Source organism: Nycticebus coucang, chromosome 11 (genome assembly GCF_027406575.1).
Source record: "Nycticebus coucang isolate mNycCou1 chromosome 11, mNycCou1.pri, whole genome shotgun sequence".
Lineage (NCBI taxonomy): Eukaryota > Metazoa > Chordata > Mammalia > Primates > Lorisidae > Nycticebus > Nycticebus coucang.
The window spans coordinates 73,718,473-73,742,558 of record NC_069790.1 but is presented as its reverse complement, the minus strand read 5'-3'; the positions used below and the strand labels follow the sequence as shown (position 1 = coordinate 73,742,558).

Below are 24,086 nucleotides of genomic sequence, written 5' to 3'. Positions count from 1 at the left end.
AGAAGTAAGTATATGTTTTTCTATAAAGTTACTATTCAGTGATAGGACTATGAAACATGTCTAGTTTCTGAGATAACTAGTTCAAATTGCTTGAGAGTCCAACAGATCTGGGTTAGAATCCTGGTTTTTATAATAAAAGTAGTACCTGTTTTCCCGCTCCTTACTGGGGTGGGGAATGATACAGTGAATACATTAATGAATATAAAGCAGAAGGGAAAAGTACTGTTCTGTTTCATACTTCTCAGAGGTAATCACTAGTTATGGTTTTCACGTATCTTTCTAAAGATATATGAATTATTACTATATATAATATATATAACTATTAGCTATGTTAATTTCAAATTTATAACACATTCATTTTCCTATCATAACAATCTTCAGTTAGTGAGAAAACACTTGAAGAATATTCATTTAATTCCATTTTAATTTATTTGATATTACTAAATTCTAGTATCTCAGTCTTTTATTTCTATTTTTTTTCTTTTATTTATCATTTTAAATTTCAGAATACTACAGGGGTACACATGTTTTGGTTACATAATTTGCTTTTTTCTGTTTCAGGACAAAGTTAATAAGTGTGCCTTTCACCCACAATGTGTGCATTGTACCTATTAGGAGTGACTTAATCCACCCCTCCCCCTACCTATTAGATTCCCATTGGGTTATACTTCCATATGTGTATGTAAGTGTTGCTCAATTAGTCCCAGTTTAGTATTGAGTACATGTGGTGTTTGTTTTTCCATTCTTGTGATACTTCACTTAGAAGAATGGTCTCCAGTTCCATCCAGGTTTTTACAAAAGATAATAGATCACCATTTTATTTATGGCTGAGTAGTACTCAATGGTATACATATAACATTTTATTAATGCACTCTCATGTTGATGAACACTTGGGATGTTTCCACATCTTTGTGATTATGAATTGTGCTGCTATAAACATTCGAGTACAAGTGTCCTTTTTATAAAATGTCTTTTTTTGCGGGGGAGGGGGTAAGTTCATTGTAGTGGGGTTACTGGATCAAATGGTAGGTCTACTTTTAGTTCTTTGAGATGTCTACATATGACTTTCCAAAGAGGTTATACTAGCTTGCAGTCCCACCAAGAGTGTGTAAGTGTTCCTTTCTCCCCACATCCATATCAGCACTTGGTGTTTTGAGGCTTTTTGGTAAGTGCCATTCTCACTGGAGTTAAGTGATGATCTCATTGTAGTTTTGATTTGCATTTCCCTGAAGATTAGAGTGGTTGAGCATTTTTTCATGTGTTTGTTGGTCATTAGTCCAACATTAATTGAAATGTTTCTGTTGCTGTCTTTTGCCCAATTTTTAATGGGGTTGTTTGATTTCTCCTTGCTGATTTGCTTGAATATGTAGATTCTGGTTATCAGCTCTTTATCAGGTACGTGTATATAGCATGCAATTATTTTCTTTCATTCTGTAGGTTGTCTATTTACTCTGTTGTTTGTGTCGTTGGCTGTGCATTTTTTTCTTTCTAATCTTACTCTCACTGTATTCAAGATATGGCTCCCCAGTTATTTTTTGGGTTTTTTCAATCAATCTTGACCTCTTTGTTGGCTCAAAGTTTATTTATAAAGATAAGAGAAAGGAAAACTAAGTTAGATAAAAAAACATATTAGAGGTGAAGAAGACAGAAAATGATATTTGTATTTATGGCTTTAATCTTCTGTAGGAAATAATTGGCTAAACATTCCTTCAGGAATGGTTTTGGTCACAGTATTTAGGAATTAAAGCTCATGCAAAGAAGATTTAGAGTTCTCCTTGTTAAAGTCATCATGAGGAAGGAGTATTGTAAGAGATTGGTATAAGATTCCCAGACCTGTTATTAAAGACACAGGATAACTTTGTAAAGGGCAGAGTGCTGGGAATAGACTATAGGTCAGTTCTGGTTGGGCAGGAGCACACTAAAGGCTTACAGTATTCAGGGCATCTCTGAGAGCAATAAGAGGATTGATAAAATTGCTTACCATAGCCGGGCACCAGAGAATGAACTTCTCATTCTTAACATGGACAAAACTATTGGTTACAAAATATAAATCAGGTTTCAGAATTTCTTCTTATAATACAGTGGAAAATGTTTTTCCCTCCTTTAAACAGCTCATCACTTACGAAGAGCATGGTTGAATGGCTATATAACTACTTATACATTACTTACCTTAGTATTTATAAGTATCTACCAATAATAATCTTTTGTTCCTTTAGAATGTTATTTTTCCCTCCTTTAAACAGATTATCACTTGCAAAGAGCTTGGTTGAATAGCCATACAACTACTCACATTAATTACTTTGGTATTTCTAATTATCTACCACATAAAGCATTATTTAAGCATATGATCTTTTATTCCTTTGGAATGCTAGGCACTTTTTTTTTTCTTTTTTTGGTGACAGTGTCTCCTGTTGCCTTAGGCTAGAGTGCCGTGGTATCATAGCTCAAACTCCTTGGGTTTAGGCAATCCTCCTGCCTCAGTCTTCAGAGAAGCTGGGACTACAGGTGCCCTCCACAATGTCTGGCTAGTTTTCTTTCTTTTTCTTTTCTTTTTTTTTTTTTTCAATCTTTACTAAAGAGATGGAGTCTTGTTCTTGTTCAGGCAGATCTCATATTCCTGAGCTCAAGCAATCCACCAGCCTCAGCCTCCCAGAATGCTAGGATTACAGGTGTTAGCCACTGTACCCAACCATTCCTTTAGAATATTAGGCACTTTTCTAAACACCCAAACACTGGAGGCATTGGGGGAAGAGAAGAAGGGAAAAGACAGTTAGGAGGTAGCTAACATTTTAAAAATAGCCAAAATATTAACATAGTATTTTTTCTCAGTTGTAGGCATTATCTGACTAAAATTCTTGTCCTATGTTACTACTGAGCTTCTTTTGATGTTTTGTATGGCATTTAAAAAACAATGTAATTATTTTCTTACTCTTTTCTGAATTTCCTTATAATACTTTTGCCTATCTCTGGCCATTATCTGTTTAGTCTGAATATAATTATCTGAAATATTTTTAATTTCTTAGCATTCTAATTTATAATTAATGCAAATGATGAAAATCACTAATCATGATTATATATTGTTGACCCATTTCTGTGTTTTTTGGAGATAGGAAATTAAGTGGAAACTGGAGAAAATAGGCACTAAAAGCAAAGAACTTCGGTTGGAACAATGAATAATGATTTGTTTATCCTGCCCTGATAAAAGTATAGTTCAGAGAACTTTTTAGTGTCTAAGAATAGTAGCTTTAAGGAATTCTGCTTAATTCTTTCCCTGTGTCTCTTCAGTTATTTCATAATTTTATTTTCCAACTTAAACTTTAAGTGATAATTGTGATTTGCATATTTATGAATTTTTAATTGTATAGAATATTAGTTCTTTTCTAAAAACAAAAAAAACTCCATAAAGACTCTATCACTAGGGAGGTTTTTCCTCAAATGTAGCAGTGCTGTACCAATTGAGTTTATTTAAAATAGAAGATTCCCTAGGGCAGTGCTTTTCCACGCATCAGAACATCAAGAGAGATTTTTAAAAACAGATTTTGGGGGGCCTCCACTTTCATATTTCTGATTCACTAACTCTGAGACTTGAGTGTTTGCTTTTCTTTTTCTTTCTTTCGTTCTTTTCTTTTTGAGACAGGGTCTCACTCTATTGCCCAGTCTAAAGAGTAGTGGCATCATCATAGTTTAGTGCAGCCTCTGGCTCTTGGGCTCAAGCCATACGCCTGCTTCACCTCCTGAGTAGCTAGGTCTACAGGCATGCATCAATATAGCTGGCTAATTTTTTTTTTATATTTTTGTGGAGACAGAGTATGATTATTGCGCAGGCTGGTCTCAGAACTTCTGAGTTCAAGTGATCAAGTGATCCTCCTGCCTCAGCCTCCCAGAGTGCTAGGATTACAGGCATGAGTCACCATGCTGGTCAGAGCTTATATTTTTAAGAAATCCCTGGGTGGCACCTGTGGCTCAGTGCGTAGGGCGCCGGCCTCATATACCGAGGGTGGCAGGTTCAAACCCAGCCCCGGCTGAACTGCAACCACAAAATAGCCGGGCGTTGTGGCGGGTGCCTGTAGTCCCAGCTGCTCAGGAGGCTGAGGCAGGAGAATTGCGGAAGCCCAAGAGCTAGAGGTTGCTGTGAGTCCTGTGACATCATGGCACTGTACCAAAGGCGGTAAAGTGAGACTCTTGTCTCTACAAAAAAAAAAAAAGAAATAAAAATAAAAAAGAAATTCCAAGGTGATAATCATACTGCTAGTCCTGAAAGCGTACTTTTGAAAACCATTACAATACAAGGTCAATTCTTAAAGTCTGAGGCAGCTAAATCTAATCTGTGCTAAATAAACACTGAATTGCATCTAGTTCAGGCAGACTTGTACCTATTAAATAAGTATTAATAGTTGTACCTATTAAACAGGTACTATTGTTGTACCTGTTAAACATTTATTGTTTAACATAGTATTGTTTTTTTTTCCTTTTCATAGATTGGAGCATATGATCAACAAATATGGGAAAAATCTGTTGAACAAAGAGAAATCAAGGTAACAGGATTATTTCATTTTGTTTATCCTGAAACATACTTCTTTGAATTGGTTATTAATCACATTTTATGTAATATTTTTTCATATACTTTTAAGGTATAAAGTAATAGTCATCTAAACTTTTAAATAAAGATATAAGCTCTTTTATAGTGGCATAGTCATGTGTCTTCTTTGTTTTATTTGCTTTTCAGCATCTTTCTGTTCTTTTACATTTCATTTCTAATTATTATTTTTTGTCAGCTTTTTTCCCCTTTCACTTGTCACCTTATACTTCTAGTTTGCTTTTCTTCCTTTTTGATGCTGTCATTGCTCTGTACAGTTTATTAAATTGGTAAGTGTTTCAGGATTTTTCCCGCCTGAGTGATCCTGTGGAAATGCTGCTCTGCTTAATGGAGATCTGCTTTTGGTGCTACTAACTGAATGAGTTGGACTCAAAAAGAGTCGCTGAAAAGTTGGTCATTTAAAAAAAGAATTTAGAAGAGTAAAGCATTAATTAAAATGTTTGTGCAGTAGGCTTTCTCTTCCTGAACGTTTAATCACCTCTCTCATGCTGACAAGATACTCCCATAGGCTAACTTGCTAGCATGAAAACTGTTTTTAAACTAAATTCTTTATTTCTCAGCACTCTTTTTTTAGTAATAAGATTTATATTTTTTATTTGCATAGATACTAATCAGTGTGTTCCTGCACGAGCTAAGATTAATTTGGGCCCAGAGAATGTTACTTTAGTTACTTGCCATTTCCTATTTTGAATAGAAAGATTTACAATAGATCCAAAACCAACATCTATATTTAAATAAAAATATGTTCAGAAATATCTGTTACTTAGTCATCTGCAAAAAAGAGCAAGATTCATTGCCATTAATCAATTTTATCTTTAAACTGTTTTTATGAGGAATTAATACATTTAATAAAATTGTGATATGCCTTAAAAATAGGATTAAGTTATGAAGACAGAAAAATGAAATAGATTATAGTTGTGTAGGTGAGAGACATAGTTACAAATGAGTTAAATTCAGGTAAGAGAGGCATGTGCAGGAGAGACAGCCGTGGGGAGGTTAGGAAAGACTTTGTAGAGGAAGTGGTTCATGAACTGAGTTTGACAGACATTTAGAAGAAGAATGAGGAAGACCTGCAGACAGATGGACAGCATATAAAAATATGCATAAAGGAAGGAAGGAGCATGACTGAGTCTGGAATCCTCAGGGAGTTTGATTAGGTAATAGGTTGGATGAAGGAGGGGAGAGTAAGGTGGTTTGGAGTAAAACTAGAAAGGAAAATAGAAGTCAGATTATGAATTGGTTCGAATGCCTTATCCAAGAGTTTAGACATAATCTAAAAAACAATGGGGGAGACATAGAAAGATTTTAAGTAGAAAATTAAATTTATATTTTAACTAATTCACTAAGGCAGCACTAGGTAGGATGCTGGAAGAGGAGCAGATTTAAAATTCTGTTTTAGAAATAACCATTTGGTACTTGAGAGAGATTTACACCCAATTTATAAAGTGTATATGTATGTATGTATGTGTTATATACATATATTAATATATACATTAAATAGGTATAGGCATAAGGATGAATAGATTTCCTTTGAAGGATAAAAGAAAAGGGAAACACCAATACTTAATGGATAGGCAAAAATAGAGATGCAAGCAAAGAAAGAAAGAAGTAGGAGATTTATGAGAAAATAGTATGAAGATGGTATGAAGAAGAGTTGGGATAGCCAACTATCCTGAAGAGCAGCAGAGAGGTTTGGTAAGAGGCCATAAAGTCTTTTATTCTCTTTGACAATTAGAAAACTTGTAACTCTTGCTAATCATTGTGGTGGGTGGGCACCTGTAGTCCCAGCCTAATTGGGAGGCTAAGGCGAGAGCATCACTTAAGCCCAAGAGTTTGAGGTTGCTGTGAGCTATGACGTAACAGCACTGTAATGAGGGTGATATAATCAGACTCTGTCTCAAAAAAAAAAAAAAAAAGAAATTCTGTAACTCTTCGGACAGAAAACATTAAGTACCTTGAGAAGTTATGTAATCAGTTGACACATTTGGAAGTTTCTGAAATTTAAAGACCTCAAAAAATATATACAAAAATAATTTTTTGGGCTTTGGGAGCCATTTATTATAAACTACTACATTACATAGGTAATTTCTTCTTTTCTAAAAGAACTATTTTAATGCCTAAATAGAAGTTAGAGTAAGGAAGGGTTATGTATCAGTTGCTAATTGGTGCCCCTTAACAGGATGATATTAGCAAAAGTTGGGACCTGTAACTTTATTCTGAAATATATTTCCCTTTAAAGACAATACTTTGTAATAGTAATTAAAGAATTAAAAACAGGGTCAGCACCTGTGGCTCAGTGGGTAGGGCGCCGGCCCCATATACCGAGGGTGGTGGGTTTGAACCCAGTCCCGGCCAAATTGCAATTAAAAAAAAAAAAAGTAGCTGGGCGTTCTGGTGGGTGCCTGTAGTCCCAACTACTCGGGAGGCTGAGGCAAGAGAATCGCCTAAGCCCAAGAGCTGGAGGTTGCTGTGAGCTGTGACTGCATAGCACTCTACTGAGGGCAATAAAGTGAGACTGTCTCTAAAAAAAAAAAGAATTAAAAACAGTATAAAATTTTTTGTTATAGATGAAGAGGGTCAGTTTGTTGACAAGCTTGAAAGCATGTTTTATTCTTGCTAACTAGTCTAATGGAGGTAAACTAATTGTGTATTTATTCTAAAGAGGGTAAAGAGGAACATACGTGTGGTGTATTAATGTTAATATTTGATAAAAAAACCAAAATACTCTACCTGTCATTTAGGGAACATTGTGCCAAATGTATTCTCATCCCATGTATTGATCGATTCTCTCATTGGTTGTCAAAGTGATGAGCAAGTAGTAAATTACCCAAAGAAAGAGAGGAAAATATATTGAAAATTTTTATTTTGTAAATTAAACACCCATAGTTGATATTGCCAAAGTGTAGAATCTTAAGTTGCAAATTATTTTTTCTTAAACATTTTAGAAATTACAACTAAAAACTTTGTGTCATTTTCTGATCACCTTTACCAAGATTTAAAAATAAATATGGGCATTTTCTCTGTTTTTTACTTACTGTAAAAATACTGTAGTAAATGCTGTGCTACTTTATGTGAATGTAATTTATCTCTAACCAATTTAAAATTTTCCAACTTAGAAATCAATTAAAATTAGACTTTATGAAAGCTGTTATGTTGGTAACATTATCTTTTATTTTTGCAAATAAAATCATTAATATTAGATTGATTGGTGAAATTTTTGTTTTTCTTTTTTTAAACTCTTTAAATACTCTGATAGGCTACCTGGAAGAGAAAGGAAAATGTTACTGAAACTGGCAATTATGTTGTTGCTATACAGTATATCTCAAACTAAATGTTTTAGTAGAATATAAAATAGTAAATGAACCACATATAAAGAAAGTCAAGTAGAATGAGCATGTTGAAAACAATAGTTGCATAAATCAAGGCAATGTGCTGTTTCTCTTATGTAAGGACTGCTGTTCTTAAAAGAATCCTAATAAAAACTTTAGGTATACAGCAGTAAATTAACCTTCAGATTAGAAAACATTGCCAAGAATGTTATTTTTAAGTTGTTAGAGAAACATTTAGAAAAGACTTAATGTAAAACACTACTATTTTCAAATTTTTGACTCTAATAAAGGTAAAATCCCATTATAATAAACTTTATACCAAAGCAAAAGAGTGCTTTATTAACTAAATTTTGTTTAAATGTATGTTTTTATTAGAATTGCCTTTCCATGCTGAGCACAGTGGCTTACACCTATAATCCTAGCACTTTGGGAGGCTGAGGAGGGAGGATCACTTGAGGCCAGGAACTCAAGACCAGCCTGAGCAAGAGTGAGACCCCCACCTCTACAAAAATGGCAAAATTAGCTGGGTTTGGTGGTACATGCCTATAGACTCAGCTACTCAGGAGGCTGAGGCAAGAGGATCACTTGAGCCCAGTAATTGAGATTAGAAGGAGCTATGATGATGTTGTTGCACTCTTGCTTGGGCAACAGAGGGAGACTCTGTCTCCAATTAAAAAAGAGTCTTTCCAATTTGCAAAATCTTGGGAATGACTTATAATCTATTAGGCACTCTATAGTGACATTAAAATGGGAAATGAAGTACAGATACAGTTGATTCTTATTGTTTATGGTAGTAGTGTTCTATGAAGTCACCCTGAACACTGAATTAGCAAATACTGAACCATTGCTGCTAGGGGAAATATAGAGTTAGGTACCTGTGAGCCTTTGGTCCAGTACTTTTGCCAGCATAACTTCGTTTTATTTGTGTTTCTGTTTGAAAACATCTATTTAATATATAATGCTGATTCATTAACAATGAACTCAGGGCCAGTAGCACTATAGATTGTCTCTGAAAAGAGGTTATTTAACACATTTTCTCCATAACGCACACCAGTCTTGTAGTTAGGAGCACTAAACATCACTTGAGCACTACTATACTTTAGGGCCACCTTAAACCACAAAATTGCCAACTAATGTGAAAAACATGACACTGAATAGACTGTGAAAAGTATACTTGTTTATAGTAAGGAGAGCCTAAACATAAGGTACAAGCCTTGTTGGACTTTAGCTCTGGGAAGGTACATGTTGGGTGGTTAAACTTTTTTTTTTTTTTTTTTTTTGCCACTCTGCACATGTCTGTAAATGAGAGCAAAAGCACTGTGATATTGATTTTGGGGTACAACTAAATTTTAGCAAGTAGGTAAATTTGCAGATACTAATCTGAAAATATAAGGACTGATTATATATAAAATTATCATTGCTGTAATGTATCTTCAGCCTTGACCCTTTCTTTTTCCTTCATTTTTGGCTTTGTATCTCTGGGTAGTTTGCAACTTCAGATGGACAGACTATCTGAAGGAGTTCAAAGGTTATATCTTGGCTGCAGAGTATACTTTTGGTTTAAACATCTCAGTTATTCTGACCTCAAATACTATCCCTCTTTGTTTTAGATGCAAATAGTACTTAGTCAGATTTTTATTTGAGGGGGTTATTACCTTATGATTGGGGTCCAAAAAAGGATTTGTTGCACAGTAATTTGCTTATTTATTTATTTGGAGACAGTGTCACTCTGTTGTCCAAGCTGCAGTGGTGTCGTCATAGCTCACTGTAGCCTCAAACTCCTGGGCTCAAGCAATCCTCCTGCCTCTGACTAGCTGGGACTTACTAGCATGCACCACCACAGCCCTATTTTTTGTAGAAACAGGGTCTCACTGTGTTGACCTGGCTGGACTCCAAATCAAGTAGTCATTCTACTTCAGCCTGTTAGAGTGTAAAGATTACAGACATGCGCTGCTGTGCCAGGCCTATTTGCTTAATTTAGTGAATAATAAGCAAATTGTCAAACACTTGTGTCATCATCTCTCAGCATTTGGCTCTGAAGGAGTTTGGCTTAAGCTCTTCTAATTCTTAATATCCTAATCTTAAGTAACAAAGTAACTCATTTTTTCATATTTTTCCCCACTGATTTTGATCTCCACCTCCTACTCCTATCTGTACGTGGATGGTGGAAACTGAGTCAGTGTTTAATAATTTAGAATTTAAACAAATTCAGTTTACAATAACTGCCTCTTCCTCCCCCTTGTCCCTGTTAAGGTATCTGAGTTCTCAGGCAACAAGGTGGCATTGTGTTCTGATCATTGGTTGGCATGTGAACATCGTGGCAACCCTGAGATGTGCATTATCTCCTCTGGCTCTCAGCTGATTGATAACCTGCTGAGAAGTCTGTATCCCGGTCTAGTCCTCAGCTCTGTGATCTGCTTTTTGCAGTAATACCCGCAGCATCACAGTCTGTGGGCCCTTGGGGGCCACTACTCCCTGAGCCAGACTTTACACTATTCTAATGCCAATCTGGGGCCAATGTGGTCCTCTGGACCATCTCAGGCTGTATACTTGAGTTTGCTTGTAATGATAATCTTTGTACTAGAATGTTGCTGTTAGTAATAAACAGGTCTTGCATGTTACACATATCCCTAAATATATCCTCTAGGAAAGTAATAAAATTTATTACAATGTATAATTATGTTCCATTTGTAACAAATGTATAACATAATACCTTATTATGTTTATTATAACTATTTTAAATTGAAGTCTTTAGGAGTTGATTATTTTCTGCTATTCCAGATTTTTAGAAAATATATATATAATTCTAATACTTCTTTTTATATATGATAGGGGTTAAGGAATAAACCAAAGAAAACAGCCCATGTGAAACCAGACCTCATAGATGTTGATCTTGTAAGAGGTGAGTCTTGGATAAATAAATGCTTAATATAAGTAGACATTGACTTTGATGAAACAGATTTCAAAATAGGCTAGATACACAATATTTTCAGCAATAAAAGCATCATGATTCTGAACGAATGGCAGAATGATGTTAAAAGAGAGAATGGAAGCATTTAAATACTACTGACTAGTCTTTCCTCACACTGAAGATCATTCCAAGAAATAAGTGTGAAAATTCACATTTGCTTAGGAAACCGTAGCACTTGTTTATAAAAATTAAAGTGGTAATTTGTAATTCCAAGCTGGAACTGACATTTGAATATCATATCTATATTTATAAGATATGTAGAGGAAATTCTGCTGTTAATTTCAATTAATAGTATTTTTTAAGCCAGGCATGGTGGCTCACACCTGTAATCTTAGCACTCTGGGAGGCTGAGACAGGTGGATTGCCTAAGCTCAGGAGTTAGAAACCAGCCTGAGCAAAAGCAAGACCCCGTCTCTAAAAAATAGCCGGGCGCTGTGGTAGGTGCCTGTAGTCCCAGCTACTTGGGAAGCTGATGGCAAGAGAATCACTTAAGCCCAAGAGTTTGAGGTGCTGTGAGCTGTGATGCCATGCACTCTACCGAGGGTGACTTGGTAGTCTGTCTCAAAAAAAAAGAAAAATAAATAAATACATAAAATAGTATTTTTCAAAGTACCTGAGTTAATATGCATATGATAGCATGAAGAATGTTTTTTAAAGTGTCTATTACTTAAACCTGGGCATTTCTCACAGCTTAGTACAGAATAAAATTATATATGGTGGTGTTTTTCCAAATGTTGAAATTTTTTATGTGAGGAAATTAAAGAATAATACATAAATGTGCCATGAATTGAAATCTTTAGAAGTTAATTATTTTCTGCTATTCTGGATTTATGTATATATATATATATATATATCATTTGTTTTTGTTTTTTCTAGGGTCTGCATTTGCTAAGGCAAAGCCTGAAAGTCCTTGGACTTCTCTGACTAGAAAAGGAATTGTTCGAGTTGTATTTTTTCCCTTTTTTTTCCGGTGGTGGTTACAAGTAACATCAAAGGTCATCTTTTTCTGGCTTCTTGTACTTTATCTTCTTCAAGGTATAATTGAGTGATAGCAATGCATTTTGGTTTCAAATTTCAGGATGTTATACTCTTTAGGGTTACTAAGGCTTTGTTTTAAATATATACTAACAACTGAGTATAAAGTGAGTATAAGGATATTAATAAGACACAACTGGTTTGGTATAAAAAATATTTAAGAAAACAAAGCAGTTACTTTCCAACATAATTTTATGATAAAAGTTTGAGTCTATAGATAGCTAAAGAAAAATAGAAATTGGGAGGATTTTTAAAAATTAGAAAGAAAACCTTTCAAAATGTATTCCCCCACATATACAGTGCACACCAGTCTTTTTTTTTTTTTAATACAAACTACACAAGTTTATTTTCCATGCCTTAGGCATGGTTTCTTTTTTCTGTACCTCTTGCCACTGTGATCTGAGCTATCCTCGTTCTTTATTGAAATTCTTTCTATATACCATGCAGTCTTCTAAGCTTCTATGCTTGTAGTAGAGATGGGGTCTCTCTCTTACTCAAACTCCTGAGCTCGAGCAACAAGCATTCTACCCACCTTAGCCTCCCAGAGTGCCAGGATTACAGGCATGAGCCACTGCGCCTGGCCGCAGTTTTCTATTTTCATAGTCTTTATTCTTTGCACTCTAGAAGAAAGGCCTTCTTCAAGCACCTGTATTAGTCCCTGGAAAAGATTCTCCTTAGGTCATTTGCCCATCTTTTTATTAGTTCCTATGTTTAGAGGCAGTAAGACTGGCAAACCTAGACTATTTGTCTTTTGTGAGGTAGGAAAAATAACATTTGATAGACAAATAAAGGCAAACTCCTAAAAGGTAAACAGAGTTTATGTATAGAAAGTCTTTGCTGAACAGTCAAAAACAAGATTTCCTCTTCATGTAGTAATGGTAAGCATTGATGAGTCTTAGTGGTTTCCCTGGAAAATATACCTAAGTAAATTCATGTTATTGATTCAAAGGAGATAGACCTCTATTATTAAGAAGCTCTTAGGCCGGGTATGGTGGCTCACACCTGTAATCCCAGCACTTTGGGAGGCCGAGATAGGCGGATTGCCTGAGCTTATGAGTTTGAGACCAGTCTGAGTTAGAGTGAGACCCCCCCATCTCTAAAAATAGCTGGGTGTTGTGGTGGCCACTTGTAGTCCCACCTACTTGGGAGGCTAAGACAAGAGAATTGCTTGAGCCCAAGAGTTAGAGGTTGCTGTGAGCTATGACACCAGGACACTCTACCAGGGTGACAAAATGAGACTCTGTCTCAAAAAAAAAAGAAACTCTTTATAGCTTTACTATACTATACACTTATCATAAGACTTTCTTATTTGTAAAACAAAGAAGTAAATGTACTTGAAGTTGGTGGTGTTCTTTTAATTGTGATCTTACCCTTAGATTCGTGGGTACTTAATTTTCATTGCATGTTGAGGTGTGTACTTTAGAGACCATATTGCTTATGTCATCATCATCTTCTTTTTCTTCTTTTTTTGTTGGAGACACAATGTTGTACAGTTGCCCATGCTAGAATGCAGTGGCATGATTGTAGCTCACTGCAACCTCAAACTTTGGGGTCTAAGCAATCCTTCTGCCTTAGCTTCCCAAGCAGCTGATTTCTTTTTTCACTTTTTGTAGAGACGATGTCTCTTTATGTTCCTCGAGCTGATTTTGAACTCCTGACCTCAAATGATCCTCCTGCCTCATCCTTCCAAAGTGCTGGGATTATAGGCAAGAGCCACCATGCCTGGCCTATGTTGATTATCACTGGCCTATGTTGATTATCATCTTGTTCCAAGAATTTATTGCTAAATACCATGGTTAGGCTGTGGCAAACCATAAAATAGTCTGAAAGAGTTTGGAGTACATTTTAAACTTATTTAAATTTAGAAAAATAATCTGCCAAGATGTAATGTAAAAATAATTTTTTGAAGAAGTGACTATCAGATCTACAATTAAGTGTATTTTCTTTCCCTTTTTGTAGTTGCTGCAGTAGTGTTATTCTGTTCCGCTTCTAGCCCACATAGCATACCTCTGACAGAAGTGATTGGGCCAATATGGCTGATGCTGCTCCTGGGAACCGTGCACTGCCAGATTGTTTCAACAAGAACCCCCAAACCTCCTCTAAGTACAGGGGGTAAACGAAGAAGGTACTGTTTAAAAATGATCTTTTATAGATTTCTATAATTTGAGTCCAGGATTGTTTTTGACTGCTCTTCACCTTCATAGAATAAAATATTCTCTTATAAAGTTACTCTTTCAAATAAAATACTGAACTTCAAAATCATTTACCGAGTGATTTACCTTCTGTATTTGCCTCATGGCCATTTTGAGACCATGTTTTTCATTTTTTCCTTGTAGCTTATTTCTAGTCACCTAATACCAATGTAGGCAATGTATATTAGCTTGAGTTGTTAATAGTTGTCACTACTTATAAACCTTAATGTTTCTAACGTGCTTTGACAAAAGCAAAAATGAAGAAAAAATTTCAGCTAAACTACTGATTGATTATTATTTGAAGTTGTTTAAGTTATTATTTGAAGTTGCCCTTGGATTACATAAACATAGCAAGTCTCACTGGCCTTTCAGTACAGTGGAATTCTGTTTTTTGTTGTTGTTGTTTTTTTTTTTTTGAGACAGTTCTGTCGTAAGGGTCTTTGGGAGCAATTCCTATTTTGAATGTTGTTTCCAAGAGATTATGACATTTGTACTTTTTGGGTGTTGAGATTTAAGCCCATCTCATTTTTAAAAGATAATACCTACATTAGATAAACAGTATTGCTAGTCAGTTAGATTATAATTCTCTTTAGTCTGAATTTTCTTCTTTCTTTTTCTTTGGCTAAGTGGCATTCAAATAGGGAAGAAATACTTTTGCAAATATCTGTTCAATGTAATCCTTATAATCTTCTGTCCATTGACCTGTCAGAGCAGGGAATAATACCTTAACATTTATAGAAATTGGTCTTGAATATGTACCAGGGTATTTAGATTAAATACTCTCAAGTAAATCTAAATTTTGTTATATATTAAATAAAATTTGTGTGTTTATGTTTTCCAAAATTTTGATACTACCAAGAAAATGGTTGTTAAAATTTTAAAGTTGCCTTCAACTCTTAATCTCTTCTGATAAAGGAAATTAAGAAAAGCAGCCCATTTGGAAGTACATAGGGAAGGAGATGGTTCTAGTACCACAGATAACACACAGGAGGGAGCAGTTCAGAGCCACGGTACAAGCACATCTTACAGCGTTGGTGCTGTCTTCAGAGATCTCTGGCATGCTGCTTTCTTTTTATCAGGGTTTGTATTTATTTAAGGCTATATGCTATATATAGCATAGAGATGCGCTATCCCTTTTCTGGCCCTTCATTCTCAGGTAATCCATACACATATTAATTAGTTTAAATATGACAGCCTCATTATGGATTTTGTTTTGATAAATTATAATACTATAGATAATGGAAAATAAAGTTTACTTGGGTTATGTGTAAAACATCTATATGAGAATAAATATAGATACTGTCAATGTATATTTAGTTAGGATTTCTTGATTTTGATTTCTTTTGTATTTTTGTACTGTTTTACTTCTTTTAATTGGTTAATTTGTTTTTATCCATATTATAGGTCAATATTCACTTAATAATATGCTATATGAGTTGTATGAGATTTTTTTTCTCTAAGTCCTTGCCTCAATCATACAAAATTATCTGAAATAAAACACATAGGCATTGTTATTTAGATAAATAAAAATGTCTGACAGTTAAGTTCATGAACTTGCCACTAGGCACTCAGGTTTACAGCACTGTACAAACAACTCAGTAACTTGGTATATCAGTGCACAGCTGTGTTGCTATCAACGTGTGGCAGTGTCTTGTTCAGTGGTATTCATTATTGTTCTTGTGTGTTTTCTGTGCCATTGTGAGAATGTCAGAGCTTCAATTACAGCAACAAACTAACATTAAACTTGGCAAGAATAGAAGTGATCAGGGACACATTCGTTCAAGTTTATGCGGATAATGCTGTGAAGAAAACAGCGGTGTACAAATGGATTAAATGTTTTTCTGAGGGGAGAGAAAGCATCACTGATGAAGAAAGAACAGGGTGGCCAGTAACGAGCAGAACTGATGAAAACATTGCAAAAATTCATCAAATTGTGTATCAAAATCATCAGCTGATTGTGAGAAGCATAGCAGACCAAGTAAACATCAACAGAGAAATAGTTAGGAAAATCTTGGCATGAGAAAGATGTATGCAAAATGTTCCCTAAAAAGCTCACCAATAAACAAAAGCAAGGCAGAGTTGAAGTTTGCCAAGACCTTTTGGAGAGGTAAGATGATGTTTTGGGTGGTCTTATCACAGTTAATGAAATACTGGTCTACTAATACAACTCTGAAACAAAGTATCAAAATGAACAATGGAAAGCAGCCTATTCTCCGCAACCAGAAAAGCTCCATCTGTCCAAATCAAGAGTCAAAATGATGTTGCTAAACTTTTGTATCAGGGGCATCATTTATTATGAATTTGTACTAACTGGACAAACTGTTGACCAAGTTTACTATTTGGAAGCACTGAAAAGGCTGCATGAAAAAAGTTTGAAAATGACATGAACTTTTTGCCAAGTCACCACTCTTGCATTATGACAGTGCAACAGGGTCACATGGCGCTGTCTGTGAGGGAGTTTTTATCCAATAAACAAATAACTGCAGTGGAGCACCCTCTCTACTCATCTGATCTGGCCCCCAGTGACTTTTTTTTTTACCCAAAGTTAAAGGAAATACTGAAAGGAAGACATTTTTGATGACATTTAGGATCATCAAGAGTAGTAAGGTGACAGCTCAGCTCTGATGGCCATTCCAGAAGAGTTCCAAAATTGCTTTGAAGGGTGGACTACATGCTGGCATTGATGCATAGCTTCTCAAGAGAGTATTTCTCAGATGACCATAGTGATATTCAGCAGTGAGGTATGTAGCACTTTTTCTAGGATCAGTTCGTAAACTTAATTGTCAGACCTTATACTTCAGTATGAAATTCTACTTCTATACACTGGGCTTTGTGTATAGTCTGTGCCATCAAACTAAGTAGGAAAATAAAAATAAACATAACTCAATCTTATATTATTATTTTGAATATTTAATTCAAAACATTTAAGGGTTATGTTACTAGTTTACATATACATATAATAAACCTGAACAAAGTTAAAAAGCTGTGATCCATATATTGAGTGTAAGTGATGAAAGGTACTAAATTAATAAATGAAGAAAAGGGATACTGCAAATAACTATTCTGTCACTTTGCTAACTCTTCACTAATATTTGTCATATTTCATCAGATTGTGATTTGATTGTGCTCTTATGATAAAGTTTATCATGCATTATACAACTAAGCAATTATATTCTGGACATATTTTCATTGATTTTAATTTTGGGGAAAATTTTCCAAATTTTAATAGTTTGCAGTATCATGGCATTGATTAAGTTGAAACCCTGGCTATTCCAATCACCTCTTCAGAGACAATAAGTTTATTATTTTTAACTTGGGTTGGATTCTGTCTGTATCTCTCTTTTTAAAAAGATGTAGTTCAGCTTTCTAACATTAGGTTGTAAACAGTTAAATTGCTGCAAAGATAGTTTCTCAAACATTTCTCAAGACTTTTAGGTAAACAGTTACAGTGTAGTGGATATATTTTGCTTTGGGGGGAATCATTTAGATGTTTTGATTGTTTACAGCTGATATTGTATTACATGTAGTAGTCAGAAACTCCTAATACCAATGGCTTGGTACCTTTGAATTTTACTGTGTTTCTGTAGTGAAATGAGATCTAGACTTCAATTTTCCTCCTTTTGGACTGCAGGGTGACCATGACCAAGCCTACTATTAAATTGGCTATCCATTACAGTGGCTAACTCACTGACTTTATAATCATGACAACTGTACACATGAGTATTTCTAACACTGTGCTGTTTTCAACTGTCTCATCTTGAGGCTGGTTTACCAGTATATGAATGAGACTTTTCATTTCATTTCATTTTATTTTTGTTTTTTTGAGACAGAGTCTCACTATGTTGCCCTGGGTAGAGTGCCATGGTTCACAGCTCATAGTAACCTCAAACTCTTGGGCTTAAGCAATTCTCTTGCCTCAGCCTCCCAAGTAGCTGGGATTGCAGGCGCCCACCACAACGCTCAGCTATTTTTTTGTTGCAGTTGTCCTTGTTGTTGAGCAGGCCTGGGCTGGGTTCGAACCCACCAGTGTATGTGGCCAGCGCCCTAACCACTGAGCTACGGGCACCGAGACTGTTTTTAAATATTATGTACAGAAAGGTGTTAAGAGAAATGTAAGTTTAGAAATCCTAAGCTGATTTCAGGAATCTTGATGTGTTGTCTTCTTGTAGGCTTTGTTAGATTAGGAAGGGTTTAAACTGAATTGTCAACTGAGACTTAACAAAATTGTTTCATGGATTAAAAAGCTGGATACTTCCATTAAGGTATTTCAATTAATGTAACTGATGGGGAAATAAATGAGTAACTGCTCAAATGTCTAAGGTTTGTATATGGTGTTTTGATGGTTTTTAAAAGTTAGGATAACTGCTATTTTTATAATCTTGTATTTATCAGTTAGAAAGGTGCTATTTGTCATCTCTAAGTATATTTCATCTTGATTATTTTCCTTTACCAATTTTCAGTGAGATGACTTGGTTCTTTGTCATCTTGCAAAGGTTGCCAAAATTTTTTTAGCATCTTTAGGAATGAATGAATTTGATGATACTCTTTATTATTAAATAATGGGTGTTTCTAATTTTCATTGTTTTTCCTATTATTAAGAGTCAAATTATTCCATTTGGAGGCAGTAGGAACCTCTACTTAGAGATGACAAATAGCACCTCTCCAACGGATAAATACAAGATTTTAAAAATAGCAGTTCTGATCCTATCATTTAAAAATCATCAAAACACTCAACAAATCCCCAACAATAAAAAAAAGAAGAAAAGGAAAAAAATAAATTACTACCCATCAATGCATGACGTTAGGTTTTTAAGAGTGACACCTTTGAAAATGTTAGGACTACTGTACCTTCTGATCATCAAAGGTTTTAATAGTACCAATAAAATTAATGTGTAAAAATAAAAAAAATAATTAAAAAAATCATCAAAACACCATACACAAAGCTTAGACATTTGTGTGGTTATTCATTTATGTTAAAAACTATTCTTTTTAAAACAGGGCACAGTATTTCTCATTTGAAAGTGAAGGATTATTTTAAAAAACCTTTATGAAGCTGAGAAAACAAACCCTAGGAAAATGTAAACTTAAAAAGATACGGAAATCAATCATAATTCCTAAGGATTTAGTACTTTAATTTCAATGAATTTTTATCTTAACTAGCATAATGTTAGTTTCTATTACAAATATTGAATAGGAAGAATTGCGTTTTCACTGTGTATCTCTTCAGTATAAAACTTATTTCAGAATTCATATAGATCCTAAGCTTTCCTTTGTGTCCTTTAAGATTCATGTCACCATCACAATATCACTGAAAAACATACAGCAAACAGGAATTATGCTCTTTTTTTTTTGAGTATAGAGAGTAACATATAAATTGACTTGGTAATATCAGAATAAAACCAGACCACATATTGACTTATATGCCCAACTGACCTATCTTTAGGATTCCCGTCTCATCTAGCCTTAGTATTTACCGTTTTTAACTCTAAAGTGAAAGTATGAGATTTAATAATTTTTTTTTTCACAGAATGGAGTGCACTTGCAAAATGTAGTATTTAGTCCCTCCAGAGGTTTTTGGTACAAGGATTAAGATTTGGCTTTTACTGACAGTGGTTTAAATAGTTTGGTTGTTTAAGATATAAACTGGGTGAGAAGCTATAGCCTGTCTTCCACACACAAGAATGGAAAGGATTTTAATGCCAGTATATCCCAGAGTTTTTTTTTCCTTTATTTAATTTTTTAACATTTCAGATTAATGGGAAGATACAGTTATGTTACAATGTTTGCATTCATTAGTTAGAGTACCTGTTGTATTTGTCTCGCACTCAGAAGGTGTGCTGTATACCCTTACATTGTGCCCATTAAGTGGGAACACACACATTCCCCTCGCTCCTCTCTACTCACCCCCTCCTTCCCTCTCCCCACCATCTTGAATTGAGTCTTTCTCTTATGTGGGCGTGTATTAGATTGTCTCCTGGCTTCATATTAGTATGGAGTACATTGAATACTTGCTTTTTTGTTCCTGTGGTACTTTACTAAGAAGAATGTGTTTCAGCTCCATCCAGGTTAATACAAAAGATGAAAGTCTCCAACTTTTTAATGGCTGAATAGTATTCCATGGTGTACATATACCACCATTTATTGATCCATTCCTGGGTTGATACACATTTAGATTATTTCCATATCTTGGTGATTGTAAATTGAGCTGTGATAAAAAATCTAGTGCAAATGTCCTTATGGTAAAATGATTTTTTTCTTCTGGGCAGATGCCTAGTAATGGGATTGTGGGATCTATATCCCAGATTTTAAAGAATCCTTTGTGGTCACAACTAGATAACTCATTAAATATATTAAGTCACTGTATTTGGTGTTGGATTGATCCTTAGAAAGATTACAGGTACCACAAATGAACCTAATTTAGTAGGCTCCTCTTAAACTTATATTGTAGAGGGCACTCTCCTATTTTCAAAATACTACTAGCTTCTCTGCCCAGATCCCTGTGACTCGTGATGTTTGGGTTGATATAAGAAAGTATTAACTATGGTTTATTAAATGAATATTATATTCATGAAGTATTAATATCAGAAGGTAGTTTTTTGTACCTTCTGATACAAAAAAGTACCATTTCTTTCTATACTCTAATACTTTAACCCCTAATACCAACTTCTTTCTACTTTGTTTTCTATTTTTGGTAAGGAATGGTGATTTAGATATATCTATTTATTATCTTATTTTCTATATATTTTTTGTACATGTTTTAAAGTTGAAATAATAGCCTGGATACAGTGGCTGAGGCCTATAAGCCTGACACTCAGGGAGTCTGAGGAGACAGGATGGCTTGAGGTCAGGAGTTTGAGACCAGCCTAAGCAAGAGCAAGACCCCATTTCTACTAGAAATAGAAAAAATTAGCTGGGCATGGTGGTCCACACCTGTAGTCCCAGCTACTTGGGAGGCTAAGATAGGAGGATCACTTGAGCCCAAGAGTTTGAGGTTTCTGTGAGGTAGGCTGAGGCCATTGCATTCCAGCTCAGAGGACAGAGTGAGACTATGTCTCAAAAATTAAAGTAAATAAAGTTGACCTAAATAAAAGCCTCCCTTTAAAATTTATATTACTTAAGTAGGATTTTACAATATTTATTTATTTAAGGCAGAGTCTCATGATGTTGCCATCAGTAGAGTGCTGTGGTGTCACAGCTCACAGCAACCTAAAACTCTTTGGCTCAAGCTATCATCTTACCTGAGCCTCCCAAGTAGCTGGGACTACAGGCACCCGCCACAATGCCCAGCTATTTTTTGTTGCAGCGTCATTGTTGGTTAGCTGGCTCGGGCCGGGTTCAAACCCGCCTACTTCGGTGTATGTGGCTGGCTCTGTAACCACTGCACAGAGCCCACAATATTTATTTATTTTTTTTTTTTTTCTGCAGCTTTTGGCCGGGGCTGGGTTTGAACCCACCACCTCCAGCATATGGGGCTGGCGCCCTACTCCTTTGTAGGTGCCACTCTCACAATATTTATTTTTTAAACAAATCTCTAACTTCTACTGCCTTTCCTTAGTATTTTTACCCCCTAAAACAAGGAAATAGGATGAATTACAAAAACATCTGACTCTCAGAAACCTGTATTCCTTTTGAGAGAGTCATATAACAATTAGTGATAAAACTAAACCTGACCTGGAGTAGCCACAAGTTTTGACCCTTTTTACTTACAGTAATTAAAATTTAGCTTTTCTATCACATCTCCTGTCTTTCAACATTTCCCTTATGCTCCAATTCAAAGAATCCCCTAATCAGGTGCCAAATCAGATTTGTATTTTTTAAAATATATTATTTTACTTTGAAACAATTTCAATCTTCCAGAAAAGTTGCACGAACAGCACAAGGAACTCTTTTGTATCTTTCATTGAGAAACCTGATTAAAATTCTGCTAATTGTTCTTATTGGTGTTTTTATGCTGAAAAGCTCTAATCTGGGGTCATTTGCTACACCAAATGGTCATGTCTCTCTAGTCTCCTCCAATCTGGAATAGATCCTGTCTTTCCTTGAGTTTCATGCTCTTCACACTTTTTGAAGAAGGGCAACCTTTGTAGAGTGTTTATCAATTTGAGTTTGTGCTGGTGGTGTGCTAGATCTGGTTCCACATGACTTGTGAAAACAGAATATTCATATCTCTTCCCAATTCCATATTCAGTGATATCAGTTGGTGCTTGAAATTGCCCATGGAGGAATTATTGGCACGATAGAAATCAAGAAATACACAAACAAGGGTATTTTCCCCTGGAGAGCGCCTTAAGTGTTTATTAGCACACTATTGGATTAGTCTAATGCAGTGGTTCTCAACCTGTGGGTCGTGACCCCTTTGTAGCAATGAAAATACATCCTGCATATCAAATATTTACATTATGATTCGTAACAGTAGCAAAATTAACAGTTATGAAGTAGCAATGAAAATAATTTTATGGTTGGGGATCACCACAACATGAGGAACTGTTTTAAAGGGTCGCAGTATTAGGAGGCCTTAGGAAGATTGAAAATCACTGGTCTAATGTTTCTTTATGACTGAACCTAAATTATGCATTTTTGACAGGAATATTGAACTCATTGCATCTTATTAGATGATAAATAGGGTGGGTTTGTTCTATTACTAGTGATATTTACATTAATCACTTGATTAAGGTAATATCTGCCAGTTTTCTTTGATAATCACTAAGTATCCTGAGATATACTAAGACTGAAAATGCCGTCATTTTTTAGTGTTCTTGGGGGATTCCAGGATTCCTGAAAATACCAAAATCTGAGTATGTCCAAGTCCCTTATGTAAACTGGTATAGTATTAGCACATAACCTATGCACATCCTCCCGTATGTAATACTTTAAGTCATCTCAACTACTTATAACACCCAAGGGAATGTAAATGTTATGTAAATAGTTGTTATACTGTATTATTTTAGGGAATAATGACAAAAACATCTATACATGCTTAGTAGTCCAATCGTACAAATCCTAACTACATTTTCAATTAGAGGTTGGTTGAATGACGGATATGGAATTGCAGACATGGAGGGTTGGCTGTAACCCATGTCTCATCTGCTTTCACCTAGTTTTAGCGTCCATTGATGACTTTTGTCCAGATTATTATGATGGTTCCCAAACAGTGGTTTTTCTAAGAATTTCATTCTTCTTCTACACTTACTAGTTGGGATTTTACTTTAAGAAGAAGCTTTCCCTTTCTTTATAAATTGATAAGTAAGCTGTTGATTTATAGATTCCTATTTTGTTCAATCTGTTATTGTTATTTATTTTGATCATCAAATTGACCTAACTTTAGCCATTGGTTTGAGTAGTTTCCTTGATATGGGTCTAATCGTCCTTTGAGCTTTTCCTTACTTTCTGACACAACAAAACATTTCAGGTTCAACTTTTACTTCTCTGCCCCGGCCCTGGATGAGCTACTTTCTTTTGGTGATAGAAACCAAAATCTGGGTGTAAGATGTGCTTATTGCTTTTGAAGTGTTGCTAATCCCAGACCTTTTCAGTGGGCTCAGCAAGAAAATGTGTGTGTTTATCCCTTTACATTTAATTTATTTCTATAGGTATCTGGATATACTATAAATTTTGCAGTGAAAAATATAATACCAGGGCTAATCCTTTGCATACTATGATTTTGCAGTGAAAAATATAATACCAGGGCTAATCCTATATTTTCTCCTTTTTATGTTTATATCTTCTTTTTCTATCAGAAGAAAACTTGATTCCCATTATCCTGATTATTTTTACTTATTCAATTAATTCCCTATGTGTAACCCATCTCCTGACCTTGCCAGGAGACCTAATATTGTACTTGAATGGGCTGCCATTATTGATTGTCGTTGAGCTGCTCCTGCTGTCCCACTCCAATGATATTCTTGCAAGTGCTATCATTGCCATTCACTGAGGTTGCCTTTGCTTATATTTTGAGCTACTCT

The 24,086-nt window shown here is 35.1% G+C and overlaps 1 protein-coding gene across 3 annotated transcripts in view; it reads left to right on the top strand.

Annotated features, from left to right (window-relative positions):
- Positions 1 to 24,086, top strand: part of PHTF2 (putative homeodomain transcription factor 2) — a 152,951-nt gene that overhangs the window by 86,528 nt on the left and 42,337 nt on the right. Inside the window, exons 3-8 of one of the 3 annotated variants that reach the window (XM_053553880.1) lie at positions 4,479 to 4,535; positions 4,855 to 4,866; positions 10,759 to 10,828; positions 11,774 to 11,932; positions 13,892 to 14,057; positions 15,040 to 15,204. In XM_053553880.1, coding sequence (XP_053409855.1) covers positions 4,479 to 4,535; positions 4,855 to 4,866; positions 10,759 to 10,828; positions 11,774 to 11,932; positions 13,892 to 14,057; positions 15,040 to 15,204 — 629 coding nt within the window. The remainder of the gene's footprint in view (positions 1 to 4,478; positions 4,536 to 4,854; positions 4,867 to 10,758; positions 10,829 to 11,773; positions 11,933 to 13,891; positions 14,058 to 15,039; positions 15,205 to 24,086) is intronic. The other 2 variants (XM_053553881.1, XM_053553882.1) reach the window with 2 other exon arrangements.